The sequence below is a fragment of the Canis lupus genome, chromosome 26 (genome assembly GCF_003254725.2).
Source record: "Canis lupus dingo isolate Sandy chromosome 26, ASM325472v2, whole genome shotgun sequence".
NCBI classification, from domain to species: Eukaryota; Metazoa; Chordata; class Mammalia; order Carnivora; family Canidae; genus Canis; species Canis lupus.
The window spans coordinates 36,841,093-36,866,289 of NC_064268.1; the positions used below are offsets into that span (position 1 = coordinate 36,841,093).

The 25,197-nt window shown below is 40.3% G+C and overlaps 1 protein-coding gene across 2 annotated transcripts in view; it reads left to right on the forward strand.

Moving 5' to 3' along the window:
• The window catches only part of MINPP1 (multiple inositol-polyphosphate phosphatase 1), a 46,219-nt gene that overhangs the window by 6,602 nt on the left and 14,420 nt on the right, over positions 1 to 25,197 (forward strand). For both annotated transcript variants that reach the window (XM_025441397.3, XM_049101758.1), the window contains exons 3-4: positions 1,945 to 2,042; positions 11,434 to 11,567. In XM_025441397.3, coding sequence (XP_025297182.3) covers positions 1,945 to 2,042; positions 11,434 to 11,567 — 232 coding nt within the window. The remainder of the gene's footprint in view (positions 1 to 1,944; positions 2,043 to 11,433; positions 11,568 to 25,197) is intronic.

Sequence of the window (25,197 nt, forward strand, 5' to 3'; positions counted from 1 at the left end):
TATGTGAGAATGCCTGTTTTCCCCTTCTCTTATCCAACAGTGATTGTTAGTCGTTTTGATTTTTGCCAATTTGATTAATGAAAAATGATATCCAGCTTTTGTTTGCATTTCTTTGGTTACTTGTGAAGATAAGCATGTCTCCCTATGTGTGCTAGCTACTTGCATTCCTTCTTCGGTTTGCCTCCTTCTTATCTTGTCCATTTCTTAGATTATTTTTATGTTTTTCATACTGTTCTTAGGGACTCTTTATGTGTTATATTAATTATATAACCTTTAATTTTGCTTGACAAAGTATAAATCCTTTGCTTATTGTATGTTGCTAACAGTTTTCTCTTAATTTGTTGCTCACTTTTTAAGTCTGTTTATGGTGCTGTTGATTGTACCCGTTGCGTGTTTATATGGCCACGTCTGTCATCATCGTGGCTGTTCAATGCTGTATTCTGCCTAGGAATCCTCTTACCCAAGATTTTTATATTTTCCCATGTCCTCCTTTATTTTATTTTAGTTTTTTTACACTTAAATCTCTGAAATAACTAAAATAACCAGAGGTTCTAAAAAACTGCCCAGAAAGTCAGCATGATCATAATAGACGGGTCAGGGCGGTAACTCCTCATGAGAGACCGTCTGTCCTTCCTATTTTGTAGATGGGAGGATTGAGACCCGAGAGGCTGGAGTCAGTTGCTCAGGATGATTAGTGGCAGAGTTAGGTCTCATCGCCTGTAGTCCTTACGTGTTTTTGGTGAAATTTTTCTGTCAGCTCCCATCCAGTTAAAGAATAGACCATTAGGATTGGCGTTCATAGTTTCAGAACTAGAACTTGGCGTGTGAATGAGTCAGGTTCTTTCGCAAACATACATCCATGGGGCTTGGAAGTCACTATATCCTATTAGGTATTAGGATTATCCACCCTTTTGTTTATACGAACTAAGTTTTTAAATGGCTTTTACTTGTATCCTCAAGTATTCCTGTTGTACTATATACTGCTTAGGGGAGTTCTTTAAACTCAAGCCTGGTTCCTTGGGAACGAGGCAAGACACTGACGTTAAGGAGAAAGCAAAGCACAGGAGGCAGCCCCGCAGCGACCTCGACAGTTCTGTCCGCAGCTTGCCTCTGGCCAGAGAGCGCGGCCGGCCGTGCGCCACTGCCCCGCCAGCTCCCCTAGCCCAGGCTCCTGGGGCCCCGCCCGTCTCTGCAAACCTGCGGTAGCTAAAAGCACTATAATCAGCTCATTCGCAGTGTGAAAATCCCAGGGAACTTCTGAAATCTGCTGCCTGGCTGAGCAACAAGTTTGAAAAACGGATGCTGTTAGCACGTGCTTTCCCCAGTGGGGTTTTTCCCTCTTTGTTTCTCTCCCTCTTGACCCTTGGTTTCTCCGTCTTCCTGTCCCAGCTTGACTCTGCCCCTGCCACCGGCTGCAGTCTTCTCGCGTTCCTGTGTCCCCTCTCTACTCCTTCCGCACAGTTAGAACACGAAGTGCTGTGTGGTTGAGAGAGCTGTTGGTTACTGCTCATTTTCGAGATGGGGACTGAAAGCTTCCCCACCTTTCTCTTCCCTCCTCCAGCCCTCCAAAAGGGAGAAATTCAGGTTGCGTTTAGCGAGTTCTTCGGTTGAACTTTTCGTTGGGTTTGGTAGGCAACCGTGCTCTTAACAAACACATTACTTTTGAAACCAGAACAATGGTAGTTACCAGTTAACTTAGTTTCATTGGACTGAAATCTGTGCCTCCGCATGGTTTCTTCCTGGCCGTCCTAGATCCTCCTGTTCAGGCTGTATACACAGAGTCTTCATTCTTTGGTTAGGAAAAAGCGGAATCATCTTTTCTCGGTGCTCAGCCTGCCTGGGTCCTTGGACTGTGCTGCACGTGGCATTCTGTGGGTATTTAGCCTTTGGAGGATTACAGAGAACAGTGACTCACAAACTTTACCTTTCTCTTTTCCCCCCCAGATTTAATTCAGGTAGCTTTTTTCACCTGTTCATTTGACCTGGCAATTAAAGGTGTTAAATCTCCTTGGTGTGATGTTTTTGACATAGATGACGCAAAGGTAAGTATTACTATTGCAGTTTCTTTGGTTGTTTTTTGTGGGTTTTTTTTTTTTTTTGGCATGATTTTTGTTGTTGTTATTTGAAGCAGTTTTTTAAAAAAATAACCAGAGCAGAGAACATGGACTGTCTTTGACTAACGTGTAACTCTCCTTGCATAGGGGTAAATTGTTGAGATGCGGTCAGATGGGGTGCTTCTAAATAGTTTGGGTTCAGAAAATTCTGGAAAACATTTTTCCATGGCGATTTGATTTCTAGGTCCACCCAGTCAAAACCCTATTTTCCCCATTAGATTGTATTGCTGGAAAGGATTGTAGAGCTCTTAAAATCCAAATTCTTCTTTTTATAGGAAGCCAGAGCTCAGAGAGGATGAATGGTTTCTCAGATACCTAACTTGTTTTTTTTAAATAGTTTTTGTGATAAACTGAGCCCCGTGTTCTATTCCTCTACAGTTTGTCTGCCTGCCTCATATTTCCTTTTTTCCCTCTTCAGTCATATTACTTCTTTTAGAGTCTAGACAGAGAAGGCCAGACCGGCCTCAGATGACCTTAAGGCAGGCAAATTCTGGTCATTTCCGGGATGTGGGGAGCCAGAGAGGTAGGGTCGGGGAGCGTCCATTGTCTTCCTGAGCACCGAGGATAGCAGCATTGAATAGAATCCTGGTGTCTGTAGGGAGCATTCAGGAATGTGGACTTTTGAAACTTCAGTCATCTCTTGCATACGTATGAAACGGTCAGTATTCCACATGAAAATCAATGATTAACTTCAAAACTTAACATCAAGTTCTTAAAAGAAGTGTACTTCCTGTTTGCCAGATACAGTCAGGCTTGCAGGCCGAGGGCTAATGTACTATTTGAGGGTAAACAAGTGCTTTATTTCGTTGCTCAAAGACCAAAGTGACCACAACCAGGTGGTTTGACCAAAGGTGGTTTTGTGTGTTCCTGTGCTCAGGTGGGAATGGGACTCAGCAGGTAAGCTGGAAGAAGAGGACAGGACCCTCAGTGGACAACCGCTCTCAGTCACTGAGCCCCAGGGGTAACGGTGCATGGTATTTCCTCTGTCTGCTGCTCCCCTCTGACTGCCCCAGCCCATCACTTAGAAACCTCCTGACCACAGAATTAGTAATTATGCCAGTATAGGTGTAGACTGAAACTTGGGGTCACCATCCACATGGGTCAAATTACTCACCTCCCTTGTCTCCCCACCCAGATTACTCTAGGGGAAAAAAGTTGGTAGAGTACCTTGCTGATGCGTGCTGGCAAGGGAAATTCACGTCTTAGCAGAACAACAACTTCGTTTGCCCAGGTTCCTGCCGTTGGTGGAATGTCTGGCCCGTGCTCCCCTGACCTCCGCTCTCTGCCCCGCTGTTCGGAGCAGCTCTGGCCAGGTGGTCTCTTGCAAGTACCGACAGCTTCTGATTCAAGCGCAAGCTGCTTTCCTTGTGCTGAGGACTCACCCCTCACATCCAAGCCGACTTCCCTTTGCTCGTCCTCTTTTTTTTAAATCACTCTGACCTCTGCTTCTATGGTTATAGCTCCTACTCTGACCGTCCTTCCTAACTCCTTCTTATAAGGATCTTTTTGGTTACATTAGCACATCTAAGTAACCCAGAATAATTTTTCTCATCTTACTATCCTTTTTTTTTTTTTTTAATGAACATGTATTACTTTTTTTTTTTTTTTAATTTTTATTTGTTTATGATAGTCACAGAGAGAGAGAGAGAGAGAGAGAGCGAGGCAGAGACATAGGCAGAGGGAGAAGCAGGCTCCATGCACCAGAAGCCTGATGTGGGATTCGATCCCGGGTCTCCAGGATCGCGCCCTGGGCCAAAGGCAGGCGCCAAACCGCTGCGCCACCCAGGGATCCCTCATCTTACTATCCTTAATCACACTGGCAAATTCCCTTTTGTCATGAAAGAGAACATATTCATAGGTTCTAGAGATAAGGATGTAGACATTTGGGGGGCCATTTATTCTGTCTACCTCATGTATGTAATCTTTTTTCTTTGCAGACATGAAAGCACTTCACCCTTGTATCTAAAAAATAACATTCTGCTACATAGATAAAATATAATTATATATATATGTAATAGTACAGTAATTGTCTAGTATATAGCCACTACTGAAGCTTTCACATTTGTCTTATTTAGAGGTTTTTTTTTCCCTTTAAATTCAAGGTCTATTGAAGGATCACTCATTGTATTTACTTGTCACATGTCTTTTTAGTTTCCTTTAATCTAGAAAAGTACCCCAGCCTTTCTTTTCTCTTTTATACATTGCCTTTTGCAGACGTCCAGCACCACTCCCCCTGCCCTTTTTTTCTGCCAGAATGCCTTTGTGTTTGATTTTCAACTTTTGATTAGATTAAGGTTTCAGCATTTTTGATAAGAATGCTCTGTAAGTGATATGTCCTCCAGTGCATGTTTTTTTTGTCACATTATTGATGATGACTTGTGTGATCATTTGATTAAAGGGATACCTGGCAGATTTCTCCATTGTGGAGATACTTTTTTTCCTTTGTAAATAAAGAACTTCTTATGATCTGAAAATTTGAAATACATGTTTATTAAATTAATTGAATAAGAGCTTTCTTTATATATACAGAGAGCAAATAATTTTTATTTAAAAATACGAAGTTCTCTTTTGATTTATTTGTTTTCTGTGATTTTCTTTTTTAAAGATTTGACAGAAAATAAATTATGCGTAGAACTTTACACTGTGAAATAGGTTTATATACTGAAAAATTTACAGATGAAACAAAATGTCTGGGATTTGCTTTAAAATAATCCAGTGGTGATAGTGGAGGATAACTAAAATGGGATTGGCCAAATATTGATTATTATTGAAGTTGGATGATGGGTACACAGGGATTCATTACATTACTGTTCACTATTTTTCACATGTTTGAAATTGCTAATCAGGATATTTTTAAAAAATTGAAAATGAATAGACATTTATGAAATTCTGAGAATCCCAAAGATTATTAGATACCCGAAACCTTGTGAAATGCTGGACCATATGTGCCTTCATTAAGCAAATTTTGTTTGGGGCCTGCTTGGTGCTAGGCACTTGGTTGGAACTAAAGATTCTAACATAACATAGGCATTGTCTTCTAGGGAGTGAAAGACACAGATAACCCGCAGTAAGACAGTGGGATGGCTATAAGAGATATGAATAAGGTATAGGGATACATAAAGGAGAAAGTTGATGGCAGTCAACTTTTAGAAAAGAAATGACACATGAACTAGTACTTTTATGCTGGATAGTATTTTGCAACTTTGTATATATTTTATACTGTAATGAGTATATCTTGATTTTCTGTCTCTTCTGGATTCAGTTTTGGTATTTAATATTTTCTTATAAAAATCATTCAGGTTTGAAGTACCTGGGTGACTCAGTGGGTTAAAAGTCTGACTTGATTTCCACTCAGGTCTTGATCTCAGGATTGTGAGCTCTGAGCTGGATGTGGAGCCTGCTTAAGATTAGATTCTCTTTCTCTCTCCCTCTGCCCCCATCCAGTTGCACGCTGTCTCTCACGCTCACTCTCTTTTTCTCCCTCAAAAAAAAAAAAAAAAAAAAAATTTCAGGTTTTCAGATTTACTTATAGAGTTTAGTAGATTTATCTCACCATTTTTTTTTTTGAAAGATATATTTATTTTAGAGAGAATGTGTGCACGAGTGGCAGGGGGATGGAGAGGAGGGGGAGGAGAATTGCTAGCTGACTCCATGCCCTGTGTGGGGCCTGACTCTGGGCTGGATCTCAGGACCCTGAGATCAAGACCTATGACCTGAACTGAAGGCAGACTGAGCTACCCAGGGGCTCCTATCTTGCAATTTTTTAAACAAAATATTTTCTCTCTGTATAGGAGATTATTTCCCCATTATTATTACTTGTGTATTTGTATTTTCTTTTTTTTTTTCTTAAAGATTATTTACGAGAGAGAGCATGTGGTAACACAAGTGGGGGTGGGGGCAGAGGAAGAGGGAGAAGCAGGCGCTCCCTCCTGAGCAGAGCAGGATGCAGGGCTCTACCCTAGGACCCTGAGATCATGGCCTGAGCTGAAGGCAGATGCTTAACTGACTGAGCCACCCACATGCCCTTGTATTTGTATTTTCATGGTTTTCTTCATTACACTAATTTAGTGTTTACTGATTTTTAATTTTTTTACAAGTAATGATTTACCTTAACTTTAATGAAATCATGCCTTTTTTTTTTTTTTTTTTTAAGATTTTATTTTTTCATGAGAGACCCAGAGAGAGAGGCAGAGACACAGGCTGCCTGCAGGGAACCTGATGCGGGACTCCATCCCAGGACCCTGGGATCACGCCCTGAGCTGAAGGCAGACAGTCAGACACTGAACCACCCAAGTGTTCCAACACACTTTTTTTTGTACCTAGTTTTCAGCATTACATTTTTTTTTTTTTTTAATATTTATTTATTTGAGAAAGACAAAGGGAGCCCGAGCAGGGTGAGGGGCAGACAGAGAGGGAGAAGCAGGCTCCCTGCTCAGGGACTTAGCTGAGTCACCCAGATGTCTCTCTTCAACATCATGTTTTTAAGATTCACCTATGATGCTGCATGTCACAGTAGTTAATGTATTTTCATTGCTGCATAGCATTCTATTTTATGAATTATCAGGGCTTTTTTTCTTTAGTCCATTATCTTTTTGGTAGACATTTGGGCTGTTTGCAGTTTGGGGGTATTAACCTTATCATGTAGGTCTGTTGGGGCACACACAGACATTTCTGGAGGTCTGTGTCTGTGGTAGAGTTGCTGGATCACAGGTTATGTAGAACTTCAAATTTTACTGTTTTTGATGTTATACCAGCTTATGTTTGTTTGTTTGTTTGTTTGTTTGTTTGTTTCTTTCTTTCTTTCTTTCTTTCTTTCTTTCTTTCTTTCTTTCTTTCTTTCTTCTTTCAAGATTTTATTTATTCATGAGAGACATAGAGAGAGGCAGAGGCAGAGGGAGAAGCAGGCTCCATGCAGGGAGCCCGATGTGGGACTTGATCCCGGGTCTCCAGGATCACACTCTGGGCTGAAGGCAGTGCTAAACCACTGAGCCACCCGGGCTGCCCCGAGCTTATGTTTCTTATATTTTTTCCTTTGCTTTTTGGGATGCTCTGCTAGTCCTCTTTTCTAATTATTACTTATCTTTGGAGTTTAGCTTTTCTTGCTCCCTAGCCAGCCAGTCGGATGAGGTGCTATTCGGGGATGAGTAGCTCCATTTTAGAGCTGCTGTCCTCTGAGATCCTTGCAACATGGAATACCTGTCTGTTGCCTCCTAGTGTATCCCGTACAGTCTGGGGAGGCTCCCCTCTGGCTTCATTCTGAAGGTCTTGGTTTCAAACAAAAAATTATTGATTTTGCTTCTCCAAGTGTACCCTGTGATAGAGTTTTGGAATATAGGTGATGTTTGGTGGGGTGAGGTCTGGAGTTGACGACCAAGAAAGAATTCTTGAGACATCTTTGGTACAAAAAGGTGGTTTTATTAAAGCTCTGGGACAGGACAGGGTTGTGAGGGGTGGCTGATGGTAGACTTGGAAGTTGGGGGAGGTTTTCAGAGAACTTTCATATGTAAAGAGGACCTGCTAGATACCAGAGGCCTTGCCTTTGTCAAGCTCAGGTGGTTTTTCCCTCTAACAAGGCATTACTGCTAAGACATTAATTTGGGAGCTTTCGGGAGGACATTACACTCTCCCCGTCTCAGGTATTCGTCAGTGGGCTGCAGGTTACTAAGGATATTTAATTTTATTTGTATTTCCTTCTGCCTTTGTTTCCTACATCAGTTATCATTACCAATTAAGGAAATTTATTTCTTGCTTACTGAAGCCTTCTATTTATTTAGTGTTTTTAAAATCAGGAATGTGTGTTGAATTTTGTCATCTAGGAAGATGATTGTGGTTTTTCCTTCTTTAATCTTCCAACATAGTAAATTATGATAGTACATTTTCTAGTATTGAATCATGCTTGCATATTTTCTTTCTTAAGATAAATTTTTACAGATTGCTTTTTCTCCTAGTTAGAGCTTACATTTCCTGTTCATGTGTTTCTAGCAATTTTTTATTAACTGCTGGACATTGTGAATATTATGTTGTTGAATGCCTAAATTTTTTTGCATTCCTTTAGTATATATATTTTTAAAGATTTCTTTTTTATTCATTTGTGAGAGAGAGAGAGAGAGAGAGCGCGCACAAGTAGGTGGGAGGAGCAGAGGGAGAGGGAAGCAAACACCCCACTGAGCAGGGAACCCCACATGGGGCCCAATCCAGGACCCTGAGATCAGACCTGAGCTGAAGGCAGACACTTAACCATCTGAGCCACCCAGACACCCCTGTTGCCTTCCTTTAAAGAGTTTTGAATTTTGTTTTATTTTGCAGTTAGTTTACTTTTGTGGGTCAGCTTGATCCTTTTGAGGTTTATTTCTGAGTTTCATAATCCAAATCAGACCCACAAAACCCTAATCCTTTATTCGTAAAAATGCCTTTACTATTCAAGTGTGACCTTTCTGGGGTCTGTATTGAAATTGTGGACGTCTGGGTGTCTACTGAAATTCTCCTACCTCAGTTGCTTGGAACTTGAATATCTCCCAGCTTTGTGATAGGTCTGGGATTCAACTTATTCACAACATTAGCAGCAGAATCAAGAGGACCCCAGGTTTCTGGAGCGGTTTTCCTGTGTAGCTTCCTCCTTCCCGGCACACTGCCCTGCTAATTCCAGCCCCTTAAGACTGCTTTCTGATTCCTCAACTCAGCAAGACTGCAGGATTCTGCACAGCATCCCCTTCCTCCACCCCCCACCCTTACCCTGATCGCCACCCCCTTCCTGTGCCACAGTTTTCCAATTGCCTCCAGGCAGAAACCTGGGGCAGTTGTAGGGTTTGTTTTGTTTCCCTTGTCTGCGTGATCTCAGTTCAGTGCTCATTACTCAGTGACTGAAAACATTTATTGTACATATTTTGTCCTGTTTTCTACTTGTTTATGTCTGGAGGGCATGCCTAATGTCAGTCACTCCATCCTGGCAGATGGTGCATTCTTTCAGTATACTGCTGAATTTTGGGGGGGGGGGGGGGGTGGGCAGCGATGTATTTCACATTCAGTAAATCATGTTTACAGTGAGGTTGGCTTAGGGCCCGGGCTCATCTGCGCTGGTACTACTGGCCCCTGACGCTATTCCTTTTCCTGGAAGAGGGGTTAGAAGGTAGGGGGGATGTTTGTGTGAGCCACAGTTGAGAGGACAGGAATCGCAGTGCAGTGGGCTGCAGTTTCGCTCCTCGCGCCTTTCCTTTGTGCTTTCTCTGTTGGGTTTTGGGTACAGGCTTCCATCATCTCCCTAAAGTGAGTTAAGAAGCTCTCCATCCTCTCCTGTGCCCTGGAATGGTTTAAATATTAGGAACTAACTCTTCTTGAAGGTTGGGTAGAACTCCTACTTAAAACTGAGTATGTGTGGTGTCTTTCAGGTAGATCTTTGTCTCTGGTTATTTGGTATAGTCAGATTTTTCTGCATCAGTTTGAGTAATTTTAGATTTTCCTAGAAAAACTTATTTACATTTTCAAATTCTTTTAAGATAAAGTTTCAATAGTGTATGTGTGATTTTTTTTTTTTATTTTTTTATTTATCATAGTCACACAGAGAGAGAGAGAGAGAGAGAGAGAGGCAGAGACACAGGCAGAGGGAGAAGCAGGCTCCATGCACCGGGAGCCCGACGTGGGATTCTATCCCGGGTCTCCAGGATCGTGCTCTGGGCCAAAGGCAGGCGCCAAACCGCTGCGCCACCCAGAGATCCCCAGCATGTGTGATTTTTAAAAAATCTTCAAGATTTAAAAAAAATTTTTTTTAAATTTTTATTTACTTATTTAATTAATTTATTTGAGAAAGAGCAGAGCGAGGAGGAGAGAACGCGATTTGGTGGGCAGGGGCAGAGGGAGAGAGAGAAGCAGATTCCCCATGGAGTAGGGAACCCAGTGCGGAGCTCAGTCCCAGGATCCTGAGATCACAACCTGAACCCAAAACAGACACTTGGCCACTGAGCCCTTGCTCAGGTGCCCTTGCTCCTGCATTTAAACTTATGGCTTGTGGTTAGTTTCTCTAGGGGCTTCTTCGGGGAAGAATAACTCGTAATTACTGCAGAGCCTTGTACCTATTTTTATGTTTATTTTTATTTTTGTGTAAGCTCTGTACCCAACGTTGGGCTTGAACTCAACAATCCCAAGATCAAGAGTTCTCTTGATCTACCAACTGAGCCAGCCAGGCGCCCGCTTGTACCTCTTTTCATTGGTGTTTTAGTCCTCTAGTTTGGGTGTTTGACCATGTGATACATGAGTATGAAGTTTAACATTCAAAGAAAGTCTACCTTAATCACCAATTCCAATTCAAGACCTCTCCATAGAGATCAGTCCCTGTGATGTGTCTCTTTCAACATTTTTCTGTGCTATTTATAATCTATATCGTTCTTAGAACTATAAACAGTATAGTGTGTGTTGTGGGTATGCGTGTCTTGGTAATAAATGGTTTTATACTGTATTTGTTATTCTTAACCTGCCCTTCTCATGCAGTATGTCTTGGAGATCTTTCCACATTAGTACACGTAGATCTATGATAGAGAAGTTTTAAATAACTACATAGTATTCCATAGTATGTGTATACCATAGTTTAGTCAACCATTGAAACCAAATTTCGATATTTCCAGGAATCTCTTTTCTGCTCTATCTATAAGCGGTGCTGCTGTAAGACATTCTTAGACATTCTCTCGTAGGTTCATCTGTGACTATGACTTCATAAGAAATGGGCCATAGAAATGTGTGTTTTTATGGATCTCGCCAATTTGCCCATTAGAACATCTGTAGCAATATACATTCCTTTTCTATATCCTTGATCTAAATTATTATTGCAAAACTGGTACATGAATCAAAGCAACTTGTTTTCTGTCTAGTTTCTAGCTTTATAAAATTCTTAACAGTTCCCTATCCATTGCTAGTGTCTTTCCACGCTATAGTGAATATTCTTCTATTTGTATCTTTTTTCTGTATATTTTTTTGCTATCACTTCAATATAATTTTGGCAGAAAGAGGAAGTGAGCACATGTCTTTAAACCTCTGACAGTCCTGAACTGTCACAGATGCTGGATTATTGGCCATGAGTACTAACTTGCTCTTGCATGCCAGCCTCTACATTCCCACAGTTCAGATTTGTGTCTTATCCTAAATCTCTCTGTGTCATGGACCTTTGGGGCACTCTTAAAAGCAAATACAAACTTGATGAATGCTAAGATTCTACTGTACTTTGTGTAGAACGATAATTAAACAATGTAAACTTTCCTAGAATCATTATTAAATTAGGAATCTCAACATAAAGAAATGTAATACTAATGATTCTTGAAATCTTTATTTTTAGGTATTAGAATATTTAAATGACTTGAAGCAATATTGGAAAAGAGGCTATGGGTATACTATTAATAGTCGATCCAGCTGCACCCTGTTTCAGGATATCTTCCAACACTTGGACAAAGCAATTGAACAGAAACAAAGGTAAAAACTTAAAAAATTTGTTTTTGATGTGTATTCTCTTGAGTGCCTAGTTAAGCTTCTGGAAGATGTTTTATAATGGGTGATTTAAAAAAAAATAAGTATTGCTTGTAATTTTTAAAATATTTTAATATAATCACTAAGCTTATGAACGAATTTGATGACATAATGTGAGTTATAAGATGTTTAAATCCTTCGTGCAACCCAGGAACTAGAGCATTACTAATAATTCCTATGTGCAGTGGTTCCTATTCCTGTCTCCTCTTGCCCCCTCTGCTCCTCATCCCATATAATTTGTTCCTCTCAAGTTGGTGGATATCATTGCTTTGCCTCTTTAAAGATTATTTTTATTATAAATGTATGTGTGCAAAAAGTATGTTTAGTTTTGCTCAGAGTCAGATGCTCATTGTCTTCTGGGACTGGATTTTCTTTTTTTCTTCCTTCAGTGTTACAGTTAACATTTTCATCATGCTGTATATACTATAAAGTCAAAAAATAGACATTTTTACTATAATACAATATTCAGTAATGTATGATACTCAGTAAAGAAGTACCACAGTTTATAGCATCTGGTCAGTGGACATTTGGGTAGTTTTTTTTTTTTTTCTCTATTATAAATAGCGTAATTATACATGGCTTCTCGTAGGAATTGCAGAATGTTTTTATTTGGAATGAGGGTTTCTCATGGAAAAGCCTTTGTTAACATACTTTTCAAGGTTTAAAATAAAAAAAACTTTCCATAATTTAAACCTGTGATAGAACCTGAGCCCTATATTATTTGACAAATATGCTTCTGTGAAAGTTTATACATTCAAAATTAGAGACAAAAATGCTATAAAGATTAAGAGAGACTGAAGATTGTCTATTTGATTGTGTTTTCAGTATTATGTTTCTCATACATGTAGAGAGAATTTGTGTTTGTGTGTGTGTGTGCGTGTGTGTGTGTGTGTGTGAGACTCTAGTTTATGGAATTTTGTTGGGTTTGATGGGAGTTAGGAAAGAAAACTAGACTGAGTGTTCAGTTTCTGCTACCAGACACTTTGTGGGTAGAATAGTGAAAGCAGTTTCCATCTTTGAGGTAGGTATTAACTTCTTTCCTATTTAGTTTTATGAGTGGTTTATAACCTGTAGATTTTATAAGGTAACAGATTCTTGCTCTATCTGTTCATTGTTATTTATGCCATTGTTCAATGGCAAACTGAAAACTGTGTTGGAAAGGTTTTTAAATAATTTTTGTAAAAACTTAGTAAACAGTATTACTATTAGTAATATAATTAGTATTTACTATTATAATTTGATACCAGGTTTAAAGTTTAAGTAAGATGTTTATTATTGGTGTTTCAAAATGAGTATTTATGTACACTGGAAGCTATGAAACATTACAGAGAGAAGTTAAAGATGACCCAAATAAATGAAGAGATATACTATCTTTATGAATTGGAAAACAGGTCGATCATCTATAGACTGAATGCAATCCCTATTACAGTCTCAATAGGTCTCTTTATAGAAAATGAGAGGTTTATTCTAAAATTTATACAGAAATGCAAAGTACCTTGAAGAGCTGAAACAATTTTGAAAAAGAACAAAGCAACAAAAACTCATAAATATCTCACTTCAAAAGTTACTATAAAAACTATAGCCATAGAGAAATAAATCAGTGTCAATAACCAAGTCAGTAATAGACTCATATATAGTCAATTTTCGACAAAGATGCCAGGGGGTAATGCATTGGAAAAAAGGATACTCTTCAACAGATGGTGCTGGAACAATTGGATATCTGTATGTTAAAAAATGACACTTAGACGCTTACTTCCTGCTACACACAAAAATGGGTCATAGATTTAAATGTAAAATTGGAAATATTTTGGAAGAAAATGTAGGATCAGTGACCTAAATATAAGAGATAAAACTATGAAACTCCTAGAAGAAAACGGAATAAATCTTAATGATCTTGGATGAGGTCAAGATTTTGTAGCTAAAACACTCAAAAGCTTGATCCATCAAAAAATTTGATAAAATGGACTTCATCAAAACAAAACATTTTGCAGTTCTAAAAACACTATCTGGAAAATGAGAAGATAAGCCGTAGATGTGGAGAAAATATTTGCAAAATATACATATTTGATTAAGGATTTGAATCCAGAATGTATAGAGACATTACATCTCAATAAAGAGACCAACCCAGTTTTTAAGAAGGGCCTGAGATTTTAACAGACAGTTAAGATAACTCTGGCAAATAAGCACGTGAAAAGACACTCCCCATTGTTAGGTATTAATATCACAGTGAAATGCCACCAGTATGCCCCCTAAACTGGTTGTGAAGTAATAGGAAAAATATATATTGATCTCTGCCCCAGATTCTTGACATAGGGCTCCTGAAACCATGTAATTTCCTGGGTGATCCGAATGTCTTTTGTTCTAATGAGGCAGCTTTGGGTGGGACCCTGTGAGAGCTCGTCACTGAGAGAGACCAAGCCATGATAGAAGCTTGGAATTTTCAGACCTGAGTCCCAATTTTTTGAGAAGGGAGGAGGACTGGAAATGGAGCTAATGATCAGTCCTGCCTTTGTGATGAAGATGTCATAAAATTCCAAAAAAGTTTGAGGTTTATGGCATTTCTGGGTTGATGTAGATAAACAAGTAGTGGTGCCGAGAGTGACTTGGCCTGAAGAGGGCGTGGAAGCTCTGTGCCCCGTTCCATGTACCTGGCCCTTCCCATCTCTTCCATGTGGACATTCTTCTGTGTCCTTCATATCCTTTTATAATAAACTGGTAAATGTGTTTCCCTGAGTTTTGTGATCTGCTCTGGCAAGTTAATAAACTGAGGAGGAGGTCGAGGGAACCTTTGATTTGTAGCCAAGTTGAACAGAAGTGCATAGCCTGGGACCTCCTCCTAGAGGAGGGTGAGTGGTGGACAGTCTCCTGGGACTGAGCCCTTCCTGGACTGTGACGCTGTCTACAGGTACACAGTGTCAGAGGTGAGTTAAATGGCCGGATACCTAGCTGGTATCTCAGTGAATTGTTTGGTGCGGGGAAGATGCCCCATGTTTGGTGACCAGAAGTGGTATGAGTGTGGTAGAGTGGGAGAGTACAGCAGAAACACAGGAGGAAAAGGCTGGATGTTCTTCTTATTCACTGGCTAAAATTTAAATTAAAGCAAAAAAAAAAAAAATAGATTGTCCTAATTGTTGGCAAGATGTATAGAAATTGGAAACCTTATATATACATTGCTGGTGGGAATGTAAAATTTATACAGCCATTTTGGAAAAGTTTGGCAGCTTCTTAAAAAGTCAAACATCTACCATATGACTTAGCAAATTTAGTTCTAAGTCCCTTACAGAAATGAAATACATGTCTACACAGACTTTTATGTGACTGTTTACTGTAGTATTATTCGTAATAGCTAAAGACTGAAAACAATTCAAATGTCCACCTATAAATGGATAAACACAATGTGGTATGTCCGTATGATAGGATACTACTCACTCGACGATGAAAAAGAATGAACTACTGACAGGTACAACAAAATGAATGACTTCACAAACATTATTCTAACTGAAAGAAGTTGGTTGCACTATACATTGAATGATTCTGTTTGTTTGAAATTTCTAGAAAAAGCCAAACTTTACAGTTGAAAGTTTTTTAATGGCTGCCTGGATCTGGATGTGGAAGCAGAGATTGACTCCAGATGGGTACCAGGAAGTTTTTAGGGCATAGAAGTGTCCCAAACTGGATTGTGAGGATTGCACACATAGCTGTTTCGAGTCAAACAATATAGGTATTTAGTAAAAGGAAAAAGGGGGTGGAAATGAAATAATCTTTTGGCAAAAGTGGAAGTAATTTTTAAAGAATTTACTAATTCAGAAAAATAGAGTCTTTCATTAGAATTTTTTTTTACAAGATGACTCTAAAATGTTTATGACATGTGATTACTAAAAATGTGTTTTAAAATTATTAGTTCACTTCTCTGCCTTAAATACATTGTAAAATAATTGAATATTTTTTTAAAAATTAGGGTTCTTGCAGTTACGTGGAGGTGATCAGGATTCCTATAAACAGGACAACTTCATTTTATTTTTTAAACAGAGTTTATTTTTTAGAGCACTTTCTGGTTCACAGCAAAACTGAGTAGAAGGTACAGAAATTGCCCACATACTCCTTGCCCCCACATGTGCACAGCCTTCCCCACTACCATGGTCTCATGCCAGAGTTCCTTTTTAAAAACAGTTTTGAGAAATAGTTCATACATCATAAAGTTAGTTCACCCTTCTAAACTGTATGATTCTGTGACTTTTTAGTACATTCAGAGTGGTGCAACCATCACCACTATTTTTTGAAGGATTGATTGATTGATTGATTTAGAGCATGTGTGAGCTGGGGGGGGGGGGGGGTAGAGAGAGAGACTCTCAAGCAGACTTCCCGCTCAGCGTGGAGCCTGATGTACGGCTCTGTTGTACCACCCTAAGATCACGCCTTGAGCCAAAAATCAAAGAGTCAGTCGCTTAACTGACTGAACCACCCAGGCTCCCCTCTCTAGGAAGTTTTATTTGTTTTTATCTTAAAGTAAGATTGTAGTTTTTAGCTTTTTTTTTTTTTTTAAAGATTTTATTTATTTATTTGAGAGAGAGAGAGAGTGTGTGTGCTCAAGCATGAGTGGGGGAGAGGGGTGTAAAAGGAGGGAGAAGCAGACTCCCCTGCTGAGCAGGGAGCTGATGTGGGGCTTGATCCCAGGACCCTGAGATCATGAGCTGAGCTGAAGTCAGATGCTTATCTGACTGAGCCACCCACTTAGCTTATCTTCTTATAATTTGCTTATCTCACAGATGAAACACAGAGGGGAAAATGCAACTAATTGATTGCTTCATTATATTAGGTAGCAGCTGACTCTCTATACTTAGAAGCTAATGAAGCTAATTTTTGTGCATGGCTTGTGGAATCAGATGCAGTAATACAGAGGCAGTGTGATGCTGTAGGCAGATAATTGGACTTTAGTTTGGGTCCTGGTACTGATTTATTGATGCTGCAGATTCCAACCTTGTGAAAGGAGTTGCGTGTCCTGACATACAGGATGGTTGTGATAATGAAATGAGATGATGTCTTTAAAGCACTTATATAATGAGATGCTTTCATCGGTAAGATGAGGAAAGTCTACTCCTTTTGGATGATTTCAACTTTGTGAATTGAAAAGATTCATTCGACAGTATTTTAAAACACCTGCTGATATATGTCAGGCAATGTTATAGGACCTGGAAATGGTGATGAGTAAGACCAGACTCATTGCACTTGTGACCTTTATTATCTAGAGAAAACAGAAATGCATATAAAAGCCCCAGGTAATTGTATAACTGTGTGAGATTGTGAGACCGTGTAAAACGTTAAAGGAAGGATGGTTTGACCTTGTACGACAGGAAGTCATCTTGTTTTCTACTGGTGGAAAGAGAATCCATAATTGTGAAGACAGTAGCAGGTGCTTTTCAGGGACGGGTTATCTCTATACTAAAAGACGGATGAGGTTTTGAAAAAGATTTGTGTAGCTGATTCAAGATTAAATCATCTTAAATAGATAAAGGAAGAAAGCGTTTTTAGAGACTTCTATTAGATTTCTGTCCAAAAACAGATTGATATGGATTTTATGAGCGGTGCTCAATTTAAGAGTACTTCTAAAGAAAACTGACATAGACTCAGCAAAGAGAATATAGTATAATTTTTAAAAATTAATAGACTTTGTTTTTCAAAGCAGTTTTAAGTACACACCAAAATTCTCGAGTTCCCGTGTACCATTCCCTCCTCTACCTACACAGCCTCCCTCAACAGTAATACCACATGCCCGTGTGGTAGAGTAAGATTGTAATAGTCTTTTATCTTTGTACTTTCTCTGATCTGTTCTATCAAAACATTAACCTTTTTTTTCTGTGACTCTTAAAATATTTCTTGTGTTTGGATTTAGAGTCTGTGAGTGTGTTTATATATGAGCAATATTTTGTCATTGCTGTTTGAGTGAAATGTCTTCACCTAATTCCAGAGTCCCCAGGTTACCCTTGCGCTCCCGTCCCTCCTCCACCCCACGCTGATGTGCTACTGTCTGCCTTGTTATATTGATGTTAAAACAGAGATGCTCTTCAGTGTTTCTGAATATTTCTTCAGCATAGTTTTAAGAGCTTGGTTTTACTTTTCACAGAAATGTTAATTGGCAGCATTTTGGCTGAGTGTAACTGTGCTTTGAGTTCAGGGTCCCCGACTCTTATTAGGACCTTGGATTTTATTTTCCTTCTTGAACCATCACTAAAGTGATGGGATTAAAGTTTAAACCAGCGCATCTACTATTTAAGCAGATTTAAGCAGCTTTTGCCATTAGGCAGCTGTGATTAGAAAAGCAGATTGGAGGGCGTCTGGGTGGCTCCTTCAGTGAAGTATCTGCCTTAGGCTCAGGTCATGATCCCAGGATCCTGGGATTGAGTCCCACATGGGGGCTCCCTGCTCAGCTAGGGGTCTGCTTTTCCTTCTGCCCCCCCCCCTGCTCGTGCTCTCTCACTCAAAGAAATAAATAAAATCTTTTAAGAAAGAAAAGCAGATTGGATTTACAGAAGAGATAAGACCTATCATATTTCATTCTACTCTTCCCTTCCCCATTATCTCTGTTGATGTATTTTTATATTTCTAGATTGGGGGAATTTTTTTTGAATATTTTTTTTATTGGAGTTATGTATGCCAACATACAGCATAACACTCAGTGCCCATCCCGTCAAGTGCCCCGCTCAGTGCCCGTCACCCAGTCACCCCGTCACCCCGTCCCCCGCCCTCCTCCCCTTCCACTACCCCTTGTTCGTTTCCCAGAGTTAGGAGTCTCTCATGTTCTGGCTCCCTCTCTGATATTTCCCACTCAATTTTCTCTCCTTTCCAGATTGGGGGAATTCAGTAAGGAATTCAATCCGCAGGAAGTGTCCTGCTTTTTTTAAAGTAAGGTTTACATTCTGAACTGAAATTGCTAGCCTCATGAGGGCTTTCATTTCATCATGGGTACTCTCAGACACCAAAACCAACTGCTGTAAATACTTGTTACTGCCATTAAAGTCTCATTAATTTTTTTGTCTTATCTTTTCATTGACTCTCAAATCTTTGATACTTTGAGATCTCATTGTTGAATGAGTATGGTTTTTTGATGTTGTGTAGTTCCACATTTTAACATTAGATGGCAGCATTGAAATACACCTGTGGTGGCAACAAGTGGTTTTTGGTTTTTTAAATAGCTTTTTGGTCAATTACTTAGACCATAGGAATGGGGGCATTCTGTCTTTTAATGTTCTTAGAAATGTGTGCAGATCTCAAGTCCTCAGAACCTGTTTTCTGGTCTTTTTTTCCCTTTCTGACATCAGGGTTCCAAGGAGCCTCAGGAGGTATCCTGGGGAGCTCTGCTGGTGCCGCCTGTCAGAAGAAACGGTCTAAGTAAAGGTTAAAACTGGGGCTACCTGGCTGTGCTCTGAGTCCAGTTTCAAATGTCCAGCTGACTTCTGGAAAGACTTTCTGACTGTCAGGGGACCTCAGGCCTGTGATGCCTGGTACTGTCTTTCAGCGTTCCCTCCTCGGTGCTGAGAACCGGCGCCTGGGGTGCAGTTGGTGGTCGGGAGGCATGAAAGGAACATCTGAACTCCTCCCTGTTCTCCCGTGTCCCTGTGCTCGCCCTCGCTACCATCGTCCTCCCACAAGCTGTATCGTGCTGGACTCTGCGTCCGTCACCTACATCCCCTCACCCCATGTGTTCTGGTTTGCTTTTGCTTCCAGTTTTCTGTCTGGTCCTTCCACTTTTCTTTACCCCCCTCCACCCCCAACTGCAGGGAACAGGATTCAGGCTAATACCTTCGTCCTGGATTGCAGCAACTGCCTCCTGTGTGCTTCCCTGATCTGTGTACTCAGACTCTACTCCAGTGTCTTAGGCAGGCAGTTGAGGGTAAACATTTAATTACTGTCTCAAGGATCCCGTGTCCTAATTTGGAGGACATTTATGTGATAGCACTAAAACATGGTTGTTAAAAAAAAAAAAATACTAAAGGAGAAAATTAATTTGAACTGTGGAGTTTGGTAAAGGCTTGATGGGAGGAATCCTTGAGGTTGGTCACAGAAGACTTTCACTAACCTTAGCATGTCCACTCTTGTTTCAGTTTCTTAAAAGCAGTTTTACTGACGTAGCATTGATGTAAAGTAAATGGCACCATTTCAAGTGTGCAGTTTGCTGAGTCTTTGCGTGTGTATGTATGCATGAAGCTATTGCAAGATAACATACTGTGCATCACGTGTGAAGATTTCTTTGTGGCTCCTGCTCCCCGGAACACAGTCCTGATCTGCTTCCTCTCCCTACAGATGACTCTTCCTGGGCTCTTACAGAATATGGGACCGTATGCTGTGTACAGTTTTTGGTTTGGCTTCTTTCACTCAGCGTAATGGTTATGAGATTGATCCACATTGTTGTGGGTGTCCATAGTCACTCCTTTTTAAAGTCGAATAGTGGGCAGCCCAGGTGGCTCAGCGGTTTAGTGCCGCCTTCAGCCCGGGGCATGATCCTGGAGTCTTGGGATTGAGTCTTACGTCGGGCTCCCTGCGTGGAGCCTGCTTCTCCCTTTGCCTGTGTCTCTGCCACCCCCCCATTAATAAATAAATAATTTTTAAAAAAGATTTTAAAAAAAAGCCGAATAGTCTTCCACCATACAGAGACACCACAGTTGGTTCATCCATTCTGCTTGCAATAGACATTTAGGTTGGTTGCAGTTTAAGGCTGTTGCACATGAGGCTGCGGTGACTTTTGGTTGTCTTGGTGGGACCTCTGCTTTCGTTTCTCTTGGGTAGCACCTGGAGGTAGGCCAGCTGCGTCATGTGTAGGTGACTGTTCACATTCTTAAGACACATCCACATGCGAGAGTTCAGTTATTCTCCGTCCTGGCCACACTTGGTACGGGAGGGCTTTTTGGCTTGCGCGGTTCTGGTGGGTGTATAGTAGCTCCTCACTGTAGTTTTAGTTTGCACTTCCCTAAACATTCCTGATGTTGGGCAGGTTTCCGTGAGCTCATTTACCGTCCCTGTGTTTCCTCGGGTGAAGGGTCTGTTCCCATCTTTTGCCATTTTGTAATCGGGTTATCATCTTTTATTTTTGGAAGAGTTCTTTGTATATATTTCTAGGTACGAGTCCTTTTCAGGCTTATGCCTTACAAATATATTCTTCTAGTTTGGGTTCACCTTTTTGTTTCTGTGATCGTGTCTTTTGGGGGTCGATTTTGTCCCCCCCCCCCAATGGAGGTAGTTTCTCCTGAACATCTGTTTGATACCCTGTACAGTTTGAGGTTTTCCTGGTCTGGCTTATGGGATGTAGACTCTTCCTGGCCCTGTGTTAGCTTTGCGAAGTTTTCTCACCTGTCCTCTTCTGGTATTTTCCCTGGATTTGGATAGTTTCTCGCAAGCATGTGTGGATCGGAAGCAGCCGAAAGTCGAGGGGAGTCCCTGCACATCTCTCTTCTCTGGAACTCTGCCCTGTGAACTCCGGCCAGTGTGGCCTCCCTAGGTTCTCAGTCCCTCCTCATCTGCTCAGGAAGGACGTCAGGCTCTGTTCGTCCGGGCTCCCCTCCGCTGTGCTGCTGCCTGGAAGCTGGGTGATGGGCTGCGAGAGTCCTTAGGGTTTACCTTCCCTCCCTCAGAACTGCTGCCTCCTTTGTTCTTTCTGGCTTTAGAGGAATTGAAGGCAGGAAGGTAAACCCAGTCCCTGTGGCTGGAAGAAGTTATTTGTATTGTATTTTTGCTGGAGAAAAAACTTTATGCTTAAGTCATTGTAGTTCTACATTTGTCCTAAGCTGACCAACTGATGCTTCTCCGAATTCCTCATTGGAGCTGATGCTTCAGTCAGATGTGTAAGAAAACTTAAAAAATATATTTTTTTTTCCTGGTAATTTTCTTCCCAGAGCATCTCCTGTCTCTGGCACTTCACATTTATTTGTTACGTTAAGTATGGGAATTGTTTGAGTCATCTAAAGTTTGATTTGATATTCCTGGATCATGTTTAAAAACACACTTTGTGTAATATTAGTTAAATGTGAAACGTGAATTAAGAGCTTAGAAAGATCTAAGCTGAGTACATTTAGAGCAAAAACATGCAATTATTAGTTGTTTTTCTGGGTGAGCTTTTTGAATGACTCTAAGTACCTTCTTAAGATATTTTACCTAAATGGAACACATACATAGTCATCAGTCCTTATTTAACAACATAATTGTAGACTTCAAATTAAATTTTGTTTTTTATTGAAGATTTGATAAAATCTTCTTAACGACTTACATAAGCAAAAGGGGCTATTTGGAGACCTACATTCTTATCCTGCTAGATAGCTTTCAGTAACACACATGTCTTTTTCTAACTTTTAAAATGAGAGGGCTTGACCACATCTCAACCCTCAAACGTTAGGGTCCCAGTTGTGTATTTCTGAAATACATTAGCACAGATTACTCATTTGTGTTCTTATATTTGTATTAATGGTTTACATTTTCCAGATTTTTTTTTTTTAAAGCTAATGTGCCTATCTCTTGCATTGTTTTTTTTTTTTTTAATTTTTATTTATTCATGATAGGCACACAGTGAGAGAGAGAGAGAGGCAGAGACACAGGCAGAGGGAGAAGCAGGCTCCATGCACCGGGAGCCTGACGTGGGATTCGATCCCGGATCTCCAGGATCGCGCCCTGGGCCAAAGGCAGGCGCCAAACCGCTGCGCCACCCAGGGATCCCTAATGTGCCTATCTCTTAAAGTGGTTTTGTCACATTTGGAAAATGTGACATTCCAAGTTTAATGCATTTTATCAGAAGGAGAGAGCAGAGGTAAAAGTGTCCTATTTCATGTCCTTGTATTCCTTGTTCTTTGGGAGACTGTTCTGCTAAGAGTTCTAAAGAAAGAATTGTCCTTACAAGTCTGGGGATATGAGTGAATTTGAGGAATGTGACTGTTAGAAATCTGTGTTTGTTGATGGATCAGAATATACAGTCAGAATGCAGGAAAATAGGTAAGTTCAAAGCAAATTTAAAAACATCTGAATTATTAACTTGAAATTAAGTATGTAAATATTAAACATCTATTTGTTTAGACATTTTTACATTTTTACATTACATTTACATTTTACATTTTTACATTTTACATTGTTTACTCACTGGGGTAAAATTATTAGACTTCCGTGCATGGGATTGATGCAGGAGATACAGATGTGGGACGGAAGTTTCGCCGACTGTCCCCAGGACAGCAGGCTGTGATACGGTCCACAGAGATCCTGGGGATGCTAGAGTCTGAACTCCCACAGCTGTGTTCGTATTTTTATGGGCACGTGCATTTCTCTGGGGAGAAGTCCCATTCCTTTAGGCAGAGTCTCAGGGGTTTTATGTCCCCAAAAGTTAAAAGCTACAGGTGTGGTAGATCTTTTTTTTTTTTTTTTTCTTTTAAAGATTTATTCATTCATTCATTCAGAGAGAGCGAAGAGAGAGGCAGAGACACAGGCAGAGAGAGAGGCAGGCTCCATGCAGGGAGCCCGATGTGGGACTCGATCCCGGGTCTCCAGGATCACACCCCAGGCTGCAGGCGGCGCTAAACCGCTGCGCCACAGGGGCTGCCCGGTGTGGTAGGTCTTGAACCTGCTCACCTCTGGTTGTCTTGGCGGCAGCTCCTAAAAAAACGTTTACATCTTTCCGTCAAAAGATTGCATTCTTTTGTTAAAGATAAAAACTTGGTTCTTTCTGTCCTGACATTCCGGACTTCCCGACTTTGTTTATGGAGAGAGCTACAGGGATGGGGTCATAGAGTGGAATGTGGCCATCTTTATGTTTTCAGCAATCTTCTGAAAAAAAAATTATGTGCAGTGATCTTACATTAGGAGTTGAATAAACTGAGGAGTGATTTTTTTTTCCACATTCTTTCTCCTTTTATCCTCCCATACATTGTATTCTCTGTTATTCTGGCCCTCCACGCCAACACACACGCTCCCTTCCTCAGTCAGACACACACACGTTCCTACCTGTGTTCTGTTGCCAGTATTTTGGGCTTAATCATAGAGCAGCTTTGCTTTGAAGAAGCTTGGGAATGAAACCCAGAAACATTCTTACGCCACCCGTAGGACTTAGGTATGTTCAAGGAGAAGCTGATTTGATCGTTTCAAATATCAATTGGGCCTGTACTGACTAGAGTAAATCACTTCCTAGCAGGTGGCCTAGGACACTTGTAAGATTTATTGTTACAAGATAGAGCAAAGGGCAGTGTGTTTTTGAAATAAAACCAGCTTACTTCAGAGAAACTACTGGTTCACTGTATAGAACCTGGCACATACCTTTAACGGCTTCTGATGAAATATGGACCATAAATAAATCCTCTTTATGTATTTGCTTTGACATCTTTAGAGTTAGAAAAACAGACAAAAAACCTTTTTTATGTGTATACACACACACTCCACAACTCCTTAGCCTCCACTAATTGAAGATCTCCAAGTCCCCACTCTTAGCATGCAGATGTGAGGTAGGACAGAAATACAATATGTTTTTCCACTTAATCTAATGCTACTTAACTCCGTCAAAGAAAATTGAAATGTGAGTGAGTCTTAAAAGAGGACAAACAGGTATAAGCTTGAACAGCTGCTTAAGAGGGATTATATTAACTCTTTGGAGGGAGAGTGTACTCTTTCTGGTCACGTATATTCCCATGGCAGCATAGTTTGTTTCTTTGTAATGAACTTTATTTTTTGGAGCAGTGTTAGGTTCACAGCAAAACTGAGCAGAAAGCAGAGTTCCCATAAACTCCCTCTGCTGCCCCAGCACTACCTTTCTTACTGTTGCCACCCCACACCACAGTGGTACCTTTATTATAACTAAAGACCTACACCGACACAGCATCATCACCAGAGTCTGCGCTTGACGTTAGGGTTCACTCTTGGTGTTGCACATTCTCTGGGTTTGGACACATTATACTATCTTCAGAGTTTTGTCTTTCCCAGAATGCCATGTATTGGAATCCTATAATATGTAGCCTTTTCAGATGAGCTTCCTTTACTTAGTAATATGCATTTAAGTTTCCTCCACGTCTTCTGATGGTCTGATAGTTTAGCACTGATACTTCATTGTGTGGATGTGCCATACTTTATTTCCCCATTTTTACCTATTAAAGGGCATCTTGGTTGGTTTCAAGTTCTGACAGTTAGGAATAGAGCTGCTGTTAACATCCATGTTTAGGTTTTGTGTGAACATAAATTTTTTAATTGTTTTTAATTCATTTGCATAAATACCAAGAAGCAGAAATGTTATATGGTAAAAATATGTTTAGTTTTGTAAGAAACTTCCAAACTGACTTCCACAGTGGCTGTATCATTTTGCTTTCCCACCAGCAATGAATGAGAGTTTCTGTTGACAGCATTTGGTATTGTCAATGTTCTGGATTTTTCACTCTTCTAATAGGAGTGTAGTGGTATCTCCTTGTTTTAATTTGCAATACATAATGATGTATGATGTTGAATACCTTTCATGTACTTACTTAACATCCGTTTGTCTTTTTTTGGTGAGGTGTGTGTTCAGGCCTTTTACTCACTTTTTAATTTAGGGTTGGATGTTTCCTTATTGTTGACCCATAAGAGTTTT